Source organism: Zonotrichia leucophrys, chromosome 6, assembly GCF_028769735.1.
Source record: "Zonotrichia leucophrys gambelii isolate GWCS_2022_RI chromosome 6, RI_Zleu_2.0, whole genome shotgun sequence".
Taxonomy (NCBI): Eukaryota; Metazoa; Chordata; class Aves; order Passeriformes; family Passerellidae; genus Zonotrichia; species Zonotrichia leucophrys.
Window position 1 is genome coordinate 14345445 of NC_088176.1, and position 12407 is coordinate 14357851.

The 12407-nt window shown below is 44.3% G+C and overlaps 1 protein-coding gene across 2 annotated transcripts in view; it reads right to left on the reverse strand.

Moving 5' to 3' along the window:
• ENTPD1 (ectonucleoside triphosphate diphosphohydrolase 1) overlaps positions 1-12407 on the reverse strand; it is a 32632-nt gene that overhangs the window by 11024 nt on the left and 9201 nt on the right. For both annotated transcript variants that reach the window (XM_064716853.1, XM_064716852.1), the window contains exon 2: positions 130-263. In XM_064716853.1, coding sequence (XP_064572923.1) covers positions 130-263 — 134 coding nt within the window. The remainder of the gene's footprint in view (positions 1-129; positions 264-12407) is intronic.

Here is a 12407-nt window from a genome sequence, read left to right on the forward strand (position 1 = left end):
AAGATGTTGAGGAGCATGGAGCCAGAAAAAGAGGTTAGCCAGAGCCAGCAAGGGCAGCAACATGTCTGTGAGCACTATGGACACCTAACCCCCATCCTGTTTTCCTCTAAGGGTACCAGCTTGTAATACCTTAATATTCTTCGGAAGTGGCTGGTTTTGGGTCACTGCTACAGCAATTAAAGCAATTACAGCCAAAGTGGAGAGGAATCCCAGGATGAGTAGAATCGTTCTTGTTGAGGACATCTTTGGTTTGGTACCTGTGACTAGAGCAGAAGAAGGATGTTAGTATCCCAGTAGCCCATCTTTCCTCACACCCCAAAGGCATGTCTTTTGGCATGTCCCTGTAGTCCTTTTTCCCTGTGAATATCTCCTTTGCCCACCAGGTTATGAATGACCTGTGTAGAATTGGCACAGTATGATAAATCACACATTTTGCAGAACTTGTACCACTCTAATTCCTTAAATGTTATAGGCATATTTGGGATAACCTGTCTAACAAATTAAGATTTTTGTGGTTTACTATACATGGTTAGCAATAGAATTCTAAAAGGCCACTTAGGGCAGATGAAAATCATTCACAATCAATATGTCATCTGAGCTTTCAGAACCAATATACATATAGTTGCACTTGTTAGTGGCTAGCATGATGCTGTCTTTCACATTTTTCTGCTTTGGATAGTCCTTCATGTGTCCCACAGTCAAAACTTCATTTCACAACTTAGACCTGGCCAGTTTTGCAACTGTTTAATAAAATACCATCTTCCTACATGGAACTCTAGAAAGGGTATCAGCATAATTTCCAGATTTATAACTTTGATGTAAAATCGACATTTAAAACAAATAAGTAACTCCAGGGGACATATGTGCTCTCCTGAGCACATGACTTGAAGTCAATTTCCACCAACAGTGATGCTCCATACTCAAAGCACTGATCATCTGACTCGCATGGGAAATTTCTCTTCTCCTTTTACACAAATACTCCAGGAGATGTTTAGAAGTACATTACAGTCATTCAGGATGGCAATACCTCAGTGCAACCACATCAGCTATTATCATGCTCTGAGAGAACCTGCTCTGCACCAGAATTTGTGTTCCAGAGGTCTCCAGACCTCCAGACCCAGATTAATGTGCCAAATCCATCCTGGCACTTCATATCATGCATGCAAATATGAAAAGCATTCAAGTTCTGAACTGGGTCAGCTTTTAACTGCTCTGAAAGGCAGTCTCAGGTTCCAGAACTATACAGTGTTACCTGACCTTACCAATGACCCTAAATCCTCAAGTTATTCTCATAAGTTAGCCCAAGTGAAAAGAAGCAACAAATCTCTAGAAATTTCTAACTATAGACAAATAACAGCTTCTTACCTTAGAGAAAATGGAACGTAAAAGTGCCAGTGGAGCTCGCTTTGAAGATGCCCCAGACAGGCCCATTGGGAATGTAACACTAACCTGGAGCTCTGTGCTCTCTCTGTGTAAATCTGCTGAGGTTAACTGTGAAATCTGGAAGCTTGTAACTCTTGCACTTTGTGAGTGCCTATTGGAGGGCCAGCATGCTTGCCAATATCTCCAAGAATGCAGCTTAAAAAAATAACCTAGTGCACATACCAGACAGTAGGAAGTAAGAATGTATTTTATCCAACTGTATTAAAAAACGCCCAGAACTCAGGGCTTGAAGTGATTAGAAACAGCAGAGCATGACAGCTGGGAGACCTTCCTTCTCATTGGAGAGAGTAGTTGGCTCAGGTTTTGGTAGCACTGAGCATGTCTGGTGAACAAAAATTATTTTAACCCTAGAAAAACGAAATAAAGCAGATGCTATAATTAAAATTAGCTGCACAGTATAGATTTGAAGTTAGCATGCCTGAAAACTGAATCTGCTGCTGACAGTTGCACAGCACATCCATGAATAAATTTGTTAGGTATTTGCAGTCATAGGCATGAAGGATATGTGACTTTGCACAAGTTCTAAGATTTTCACATTTCCTGTTGTGATGGGTATTGTCAAACTGCTGTATCTTTTCAGCAGCCACACTCTGAAAGTGCCAGCACTGGCAGCAAGGCAGGAGCATTGTTCTCACTGTAATGGACCATCCCAATTATGAACTAGAAATCCCTTGTCTGAAGGCAGAGACATAATGATAATTGTCTGCATCCCATCTGTGGCCTGAGATCAGTAATTTTTTTTGCCATGGCACATTATTTTATTAACCCTGAGTATGACTTTTGTTTGAATTTTAGTTCAGTATCATGAGCACTTTTCAGGACTCTGGGGTTTGTAGATAGTGACTTCATTGCTGTATCCCATACCAGACCATCCATCTCTGAACTCTAATGCTACCAAGAAGAATTTTATTGAAATGTTTTATACAAGAAAAGGTACAAGGTGATAAACATAATCCAGAATGTAATGTAACAAAGTAATAACCTTCCAAAGAGCACTCAAAGTACACAGATTTGAATACTTGACAGACTTGTTTAAAAAAGACAAACTTATTTTTAAAAATCCAAACAAAAACCAACACTGCAAATCTATCTAAACAATTCAGTGTAGTTAAAATTCACTTGCTGTTCAGAAAGGTGAGGTATTTCAATAAATTCCCTTTTTTGTGCACTTGGTTACTTCCATCAGCTCTAGGTGTAATTGCAGGTTCTTCAGGGGCTAAACAATTGAGCTATTTCAGCTGCCTCCAGCTCCTCAGAGTGTCACATTCTCAATGCTGAATGCCATGCAAACACTCCCCAGTGTCCACCAAGTGGAGCAGTACTTGACTGATTGCCAGGCCCCGGGGTTTTCCTTCCCCTAGCAGTTTTCCTCAGCTAAAGATTAAGCAGACACGATCTTCTGTGCCTGTGCCCAGTCAGAATCCAAGCAGAGACAGATCTCTACTCTTTCTCTCACACTGCCCACTGTGTGCAGTGACTAAAACATCCCGTGGGGCCATAAGCAGGCATAGAAATGATGCTGCTTTTCTCCTCTCAGAGCTGCTTGATGCTGGAGCCCTGCCCGGCTGCACGGGCATTGAGCACTCTCCAGATGCTGGAGCACAGCCCAGCTGCTCAGGCATCTCTGTCTGTTTCCAATTTTGGTCTCTTTGCTTTTTCTGTAGGGGCTACCACTGGTTCCATCCAGTGATGGCCCCCAAACATGAACAGATCTAACATCCTTTCTGCCTCCAAGACAGAGAACTGGGAGGATGTCGTCAGTCGCTCCAGGTGGCAGCAATTTTGCTGTGGAAACCCTGTTGCTCTTAGTGAATAACCAGGAAGGACCACACCAGCGTGGGAGGCAGCTCTGTGCGAAGGCACGGAACAGATTTGACTCTTGTGTCTTCCAGAGCTCAAGACAAATAGGAAATGGCCCCTCTGGCCAAACTGCACTAAATCAACAGCACCTCTGCATGCCAGGAGATGTCACTCACAGCCAAGGCTGCCCACCTTCAACTCCCTTCTCACCAAACAAGACTTACTAACATAAGTTAAAAGGAATCAGGCAACCAGCTGCTTTTAGACATGCAATGAGCAGAGACTAAGGCTTGTTTAAGGAGTGACATTAGGAATGTCAAGCAGAAAAGATGCTGAACATAGACCAAAGCCATGCTTGGTTCTCACTGTGACCCATCATCTCTAATACATACAAATGTTTTTGTAAGCTCTGACTTCACACAACAGATAAAGCTGATCTTTCATTTGGATGTTCATGCTCAGTCTGTTACCAGAGGGATCACAAGAAGTTGTACTGCAAGGCCATCCCTCTTCCACTGCACAAGTGCCACACTGACACAGACAGTTCCCACCATCACCTTTGTCCTCTCAGCTCTTCTCTCTGTGCTCAGAAACGTTCCCATTTTCAGCCTCAATGTATTTATTGTCAGTCTATTCTCTCTGCCTGTCTTCCACTTCTATCTCACAACTTCTGAAATGCCCAGTCCTAAGAGAATTTATTCTCTTAGTCAATTTGTAAGAAATGATCTTTTCTGGATTTTTGTCTTTCTTCTCTTTAGACAGCCTTTTCTGTCTAACTGAAGAGTCCAGCATCACTTCTCTGCAAGTAGAATTACTTGCTTATACTTTTCTTGAGCATTCTGACCAGAGCTGCAAGGACACTGGCCTTGCACAGCAGTGAACAGAGGAGATGATACAGTCCCAGCCTAAATGAAGTGAGGTGGGGACTTGTACTGCCTCAGAAACATGGTCATCCACCAGCACAGGCTGTGCTAAGTCAGCCCAGAACCTCTCATGGGAACTCAGCAAACCCACCCAGGAGAGAGGGGCTCTGGTGATGCAGTCTGTGCACCTTTTCCAACTGCAGGAATTCGTGTCTGTGGAGTTCTGCTGGCGGTGATGGTAGGCAAAGGGCATGGGAGCAGTCAGTGCTGCTGTTCAGCATGGAGAGGAGACACACACACCATCCTCCTGGTGAGTGAAAATGGGATTTCAGTAGTCATGAAGTTTTTCAGGCTGAACTGCCTGAAATTGCCTCACTGATTACTCTGTGAGGTTGCTGAACTTGCAGGGTTCAGGGTTTGATACACATTACCCTCCTGTCTTCACTCACCACACCAAAAATGTGAGTGCCACAAATAAACACTCAGAAGAGCCATACTGCTTCATTTGTCAACCCTTTTATGAAATTTTCCCTGTCCCCAACTGACTTCTTACTCATTCTTCATCTGCCTTTTTCATTTCAACATGCTTGTATCCAAGTTACCTAGGAAGACTTGGCTGCAAAGTAATGTAAACCACCTGTTTCAGGCCAGCATATTGAAAAGCCTTTTCTTAGGGGCTGTCAAGAGGCTCAAGTTTGGCCTGGAATTTACATACAAGCACATATACAGTAAGTCAATAGCTTTGGTTTAAGGGGCTTTATTTCAAAGTATCAGGATAAGATACTCAGCATGCTGAAATTAGAATTCAAGCTCCAGATCAGCCTTTTACACCACTTTTTACAGCTGTTACATGGAACAGTGTGGGAGACTCTGCTCCTAGTTTTAATAATTCATATGGCTAAAACTGTGGCCTAAATACTGGTGTGATCTCTGCCCCTCCTTGTAGTGCTATGTAGAATAATAAATACATATTTAATGGGTTATATTTTTCCAGATGAAATACTTGTAAGTGCTGAAGTACAAACACTGAAGTGTCAGTGAAACTGATAGTCCAAACAGTATAATGGGTTTTTTGGATGCTGTCTCTCAGAGACATTTGATACTGAAATCATGCATCCCTACATGTCTCAAAACCCACAGAGCCCTATGAATTTGGGCTATAAAGCTTGGTAGCTGTCCCATGTGCACACATACCTGTGCATTAGTGAGCTGCAAGATAAAGAGTGTGCCTGTATCTGAGACAGCACCAAGCTGGGGGCAAAGCACACTGACACATAGGGCTGGAACTGCAAATAAATTTGACAATTAGGTGAGAGCCTGGTGAAGACATCTAACTCACAAGGACAAGAGCAAATATGGCATTTAGGCAAGAGCCATCACTCAAGGACAGGGTGGTGAGCAATTTGTTAAGTAGCTTTTCCAGAGAAAACGTTATTGTAGCTACAGCAGTTTATAGTAATCTTTCCCTCCATCTAAAGCTTGTAAATACTCCTGTGAGGTTCTATGACCAATTTTGGACACTGCCTTTCAGGAAAGATGCAGAGCACTTGGAGAAACTCCAGAAGAGAACAAGGAAGATCACCAGCCTAAAAGCTTGACCTATGAGGAAAGATTGAAGGAATTGAATTGTCAAGTTTGCAAAAAAAGAAGAGTAAAGAAGGCTCATTAATTGTCTTCAGACAAATGACATTTCTGTCTGCCAGTGCTGGTGTAGCCAATCTCGCCTCAGGATGAGGGTGGCTCCTGGATTTTCTCCCAGTTCCGTTTCCTTGGTTCAGAAGGAGGGGAATCAGCAGAAAGGGGACAATGCACTCATAAGTTATGCTGTCAGCAAAGGCAGTGCAGTGCACATGCTCTCCCTGTGGGATACAGATGCAGATATACAAAGGTGCTCCCTCCTTTGCCCAACAAAGCCCCAGGTTTTGTTCAGACATAATGCAGCCACAGCAGCCACCCTTCTGGGTGCTATCCGTGTGTGCAGCACTGTTGGTGTGGGAGTTCCTCATCCTTTTGCTGCTTTTAGTGTTGAGGCTGGGATACAGCCCTGGGAAATTGCACAAGACACATTGAATGAGCCCTCCTTCCCTGGAAAAAAGGAAAGCACGTGGAAATCCTGGGGCGCTGCTGGGTGCTGGAGGCAGCAAAAGCTGAGCAATAAGAGCAGGGGATGGATACAAAGGAGCAGACAGAACACGTTTCTGTCCCCTCCACAGCTGCCCGCAGCACAGAGGGGCTTTGTGCCCGGGCAGCCCCCTGGCCCTGCAGTGCAGTTTCTGCTGGAGAGGTGATGTCCAGGGCTTCTGGCCTGAGCCCCAGTGGCCCAGATTGCCACACCAAGTGCCCAATTAACCGTGCACAAAGCAGGTTCTCCTGTCAGAGACCTTCCCACGGTGCAGGGCTGGGGATGGCGCTCAGCCTCCCTCTCTGCAAGGCACTCACACCCCTCTCTCCTTGGCCTCACAGCCCATCTCCCTGGTGTTATACACTGCCCCAACAAGTCTTCCCAATGCCTGCTCATTAAATAATCTCTCTGTAGGAATATATTTTTCTGGCTTGTATCACAGCAGTCAGACCCAGATACTCAATATTCTAAAATACAACCAGCAAGTGTCAGGATGCTGCTGACACAGTACCTTTAGGTATTTTTCTTTTCACATTTATATGATGGTTACTGGACTTTTAAGCCTGTATCCTACTTGTACTCATATTCATTTCTTTACAATTCTCACATCAAAGATGTTTTCCAAATCAGAAGAGAAAACTGTTATCAGTTACATCAGTTTCCTGTCAGGAAACCTCTGGCATTAATTTCCTACTAGCCATCAAAGCTATATTTTAACTGGAGAAGATTTATTGTCATTATCCACAAAGCTTGAAGTTTCATCAGAAAATATCCAGTGAGCTCAAGGGGGCTTCCCCTCCTTCCTGGCTCACCAGCTAAATTATTGCCTGAATACACTTGACTATCACTTGATGTGAAGGCATTGGTTTGTCTTTTTGGTGAAAAAAAAAAGATGCACCAAGCACTGACGCCTTTCAGCTTTGTCATTGTTGACAGTTTGAACACACAGACTTGCAATGGCCCAGTGGTGCTGCCAGGCTTCCACTTGGGCTCAAGATCTTACATTCTTCTTTCTCTTTTTAACTCCCTGGCCATATTTTTTCCTTATGCTTCTTTTGATCATCTTTTACACTTTCCAACTTTAAATTTCCACTAAGTTTATAATCCTTTTTTGCCTCTGAATATGCATCTTTAAGAAATTTCATTATTTTCAAATTAACATAGCTTTCAATGGTTGGATTATGGCTTGTGTGGAATGAAATAAGAAGAGAATGGGCTGCTTCTTATTAGCATTCCTATTTCCACATTTTAAATACTCTGCTGATCCAGCTCAAGTATTTTTTATTTTGTGATGTTACTTCTTTTAAGGGCTACTAGACATTGTCAACACAGAATAATTGTGCATTACTTTTATAATAATTTGAAACTCATAGAAATTCCTCTTTTTCTCTTGTGACTGGGGTCAACACATATTTCTCCTGAGCTAGAAGTAATGCATTGCAAATTGTGAGATGGCCACCCTTAGTTCTGAGAAATTGCATTGTCTTTCACTAAAATCCACCATCATATCAGCTTTTCTTGTCCATATATAGAAAACCAAGCCTGTCTCTGTCCCCAGCATCCTGGCTGGTGGCAGGCACTGATCTTTGGTTGCTTTGGTCTCTTGCTCCAGTTCAGCCCTGGGCAACTATTGTGTACAAATATTTAGTTATGGTTGCTGCTGAAGAGAGCAAGACCCAATGGAAGATGGGTGATGTGTGAGTCACATCACCAGCCCAGCACGGCCCACCCTTTCCTGCGTCCCATCAACCACCCACACATGAGGGGGATGTACAAGTTATTATGAAAAAAAGAGAGGAAACAGCCTCCAGAACAACCACTCCCCCCTTCAACACCCACGTTGGGCCAGCAAGTTCAGAAACTTCCTGGAGAACAAAAAGTCCTGAGCTCTGTAAACGCTGCAACGCCCCAGAGGAGGTTCTGGTGGGGAATGGCCACAGAGGAAGGAGATCCAAACGCCCCTTCACCCACAGCTTGCCCTGTGCCCTTTGACTCCCGTGGTGGCCCGAGCATCCCCAGCTTTCCTGTGAGCCCTCTGCACTGACAGCCTGCCCTGCCCTGAACGGGCTGAGGCCACCAAGCCTCTCACCACACCTCGAGGATGTTTTTCTCTGAGCTGTAGGCTCCTGGGATCACCTTGTGTGTTGAATAACATTTCTGCCTTCGGGGGCTCACTTCCCTGCTTTCCAAAACAAGCAGCTCAGCTGCCCAAAGTGCCACATGTCAGCCAGCAGCTGCCTGGGCTGCCCGACGATTTCTGCACACAAAAGCAACCAGCATTTCTCCTGAAGTTTCACTTCTCATTGACTCCAAAAACCACTGGAGACTGATCACAGACACACAAACACTGTTCCAAGCTGGTGCAGCATCAGCAGAGCCCCTGGCAAGGCGCCTGGAGTGATGCCCATTCCACAGCAGTCCCACATGCTGCAGTGCCTAACTGTGCCTGGGACTTTGCCTATACCCAGGTTGTGCCACCCCTTGGTACTGTGATTTCCAGCACATCTGTTTGCTGTCTTAGAAGAGTATTTCTCAGTCCTATAAGGTACCCACTGAGTTTTTCCTCCCTTAACATGCATAGCATCCCTTTGTAGCATAGAACACTGTAGGCACCTTCCCTTTGCAACTAGTCCCAGCAGAAGCAGCAAAGACCCCTTGCTATTCAGGCAGGGCAGCAGCCCTGCTGCCTCCTTTCAGCAGGCCAGGGTTAGGGCTGCATGCATGAAAAAAGACAGCACTCTGCTGAAATCCTTCCCAACTCACCCCTTTACCTTCAGCTGTCAGCATTGATATCTCCATTCCTCATTGCAGAGCACAGGACAAGAGACAGCTGGAATAGTTTCTTTTTCTTGCTGAGGAGCACATCCACTGTCTAGGCCATGTGGAAAAATATACTGATTTCTCAGAGGTCAGCTTTAATAACTAGGATTCCCACAAACCATGAGGAGAATTCATCTCATGATATTTGGCATGAATATAATTCTCTGTTCCTCATGCTGCTACAATTTCCATTTCAAATAGCAGGAAACAAATTACCCTGTGGTATTTTTAGTGACAACCAATGGTAAGGAACATGGGATCAGAGGCTATTGCGGGGCACAGACCTTGACAAATTTCCTGAGCGTAAGAGAAGAAATACTTCTTGGAAGCTACAAAGGTAATAAGGTAAATGTGAATCCAGATTTTCGTGGTCAGAGGAGCACTGTGAAAAGGCTGGAGCCTCATGCTGACATGTAACAAAACAGCAAAGGAGTTTTGCTGGATGAATGGGCTGGCACAGGGTGCTATTAATCTCTAAAGTTCAGATTACTTATTACTGGGATGTGCAGTGAATCCTGAAAGAAGAATTAGGCTCAGGGAAAGAAACCCATTTATCATCAAGCCATAGTTTGGCCTTCAATTTGTGTATCTCCATTAATCTTCCCTCTCCCCACTATTCTTGCCTCAAATATTTCAAAATACAAACACGAGATGTTCTGGATAAGGCAGCACAGGAACAGAGGGACAGTCACAGCAGCCCACCCTTCTGTCCAGAAACCCTGGCCCATGCAAAAAGGAGCTGCAGGTCTGCTGCTTCCCTGGAGCCTGTGTGCTTCCCAGCCTCTTTCAGCACCATTTTCCCTCTGGCTGGGGATGGGAGGTACCAAGCTCAGGCCAGAGCCAACCTTGCAGCCACAGGATCTCCAGCCCAGCTGCAGAGCTTGCAGCAAGTTCACATGAGCACATATTTTTCTCACATCTCCTGCAGGAGCAGGGAAAGGTTATTTATTAACAGCTCTAGGACAAATGAGCAAGAAAGAAAACAAATCCATTTATAAATCAGCTAAAGAGAAAACTTGTGACTCTAATGGTCTCCTTTGTAATTCCTTAAGTGTGGCCTGGAGCTGCCCTGGCATAATTTCTTGTGATGCTGAATCAGCAGAGCAGCCCCACTTGTGCATTGAATAGCCTGATAAGAGCAAAATACACCCGAGAGAGCACTAACTTACACCGTGTCCAGATTTTTCTTTGTTTCTGTTAGGATTTGGGGAGGCTGATAGTGCTCTGATTTCTCACCACTAAATTCCAAGCAGTGACTCACATTAGCATCTAACTCTGCAATCCAGGACAAATGCTTTCCTCCAGGACAAGGTGGAGACAGGATAAGGGGAGAAAACTCACGCTAGAGCTGTCTGAAAGAACAACGTCACTGCTATCTCAGCTCTCATTTAGGAGCATATCAGCCCTGAATACTTTGCCAGACTTTGTTCTTTGATAACATTTCTCAAGGGGGCGGGGGGAGGGGAACAAAAATAACAAAACACTGTTCTGTTTAACAGTTACCCATAGCAGAGAAAAGCTGAGCTAAAGTTTCCAACAATTATCAGGACAAAATCCTAAAATAGACACGCAATGTACCATGTTTGAATTTAAAACTGTCTGGACAAGAGTTCCATCATGTGGATTGAAAGCTGTGCAAAGAGAGCAGGGCAGCTTATCAAGATGACATGTTAGAACAACAGTGTTAAAATGCTCAGTATGGCAGTGATATGGATGAAGAAACCAAGGTCTCAAGCAGATATGACAAATTGTTGTGTAAATCATTGGGAGGAACTCTATGTCCAGGAAGGAGTGATAAATGATGTCCAAGGTATCTATGGAAACCACCATCTTATACAGGAAACAATTAAACTCAGAAAAAGACAAACAAGAGAAAAAGAACTCAAACTTCAGATGCTCATAAGGCAAACAACACTAATTGAAAGCAGAATTTGATCCCAGAGAGATGGGGCTCACTTAAAGAGACGTGAAGGACAGAAATGAAAGCTAGCAGCTGAAGGAGAAATAGGAGCTGTACAGTAACTCTTGGGGCTGTCTTCTCAGAGAAGATGTGGGAACCCTTGTCTTGAATCCATTTATGAACTGGCTGGGCTCCCACAGCAGTGTTATTCAGAGGACTCTCAGCAGTAGGTCTCTTCCTGGGCCATGACCTGCCTATCTTCTATGCAGGCATGTGGGAAGTCAACTTGCTTTGGGTGGGAACAGTGAAGTCAAAGTGCTTGGGAGTAGTTTCAGTTTTGCACTTGCTATCACTGAAAACATCTGAGAATTTTCCTTGCCCTCCTGTTTTGTCTGATATTTTTATCCAGTATTTTTCAGACCTTAGAGCCTCTTACAGCTCAGCTTAGGCCTGATTATATTTTTGCTACACTGATCACACCAAAACAAAAGCTTCTTAAACTCTGATGGTCTTAGCAGTTATAAATGAAAAAAGATGTGAAAGATTTGTTTAAGAATGGAGAAGTTTTTAATGTAGCTATGATACAGCAAATTAATGCAGCAACAGCACACGACCTTACAAAACAGGAAGACAATGTTAGTTTTGAAAAATCCATTGGTCCCATTTTCACACTCACTCTTCCTCACTCCCTCTGTACTCACAGGCACCAAGCTGGCTGAGGTGCTCCAGTGGGGTCCTCTGTGAGATGAGACCCAGTGTGCCAAGTGCCAAATCCTCACTGCACCTCTTGGGTTCCTCTTCAGTGACAAGCTACAAATTCTTGAGCAGGTCTTTTGCCATCTTCAGGAGTTAATGGTTACCACAGGGTGATCCTTTTTCCTGGAAAGACCTTTTATCTAGAACAGGTGGCTGCTCAGTGCCTTTCCTCCCCCCTCATTTTGGGTACCTTAGCTCCCACTGCCTATCTGCTTGCCCTGAGAGGAGGACAACTTGCACAGAGGATGTGCTGTGAGTTTACTGTGATCCCTCAGTTATTTGTTCCCCAAGGACTAGTCTGCACTTTATCAGCACCCAGGCCTTTTCCTGACACGCCATCCATGTGAGCCTTATCAGGGCACAGGCAGCCCTTGTTGCAAACACATTTTCAGCACTCACCCAGTTTTAGTGCAGTCAGTTATGTCCTTGGTTATCAATATGGACCATTTTCTGTTACTCCTTGATCTGTTTATTCTTCTCTCTCACACACATATTCCATTCACATTTCCTCCAGGCCAGCTGGAGTATTCCTGCATCTCCAGCTGCATGCCTACCTCATGCACGGTGTGTTTTCACAGGCCATCATTGCAGCTGGGACAGGGTATCTTTGCTTTGGTTAGGTTATGACAGCAGCAAAGGAAGTAGGTTTTAGGGCTGCTGTGGTTACCATGCAGTTCTGCTGCTCAGATGCAGGCAGGTCTCC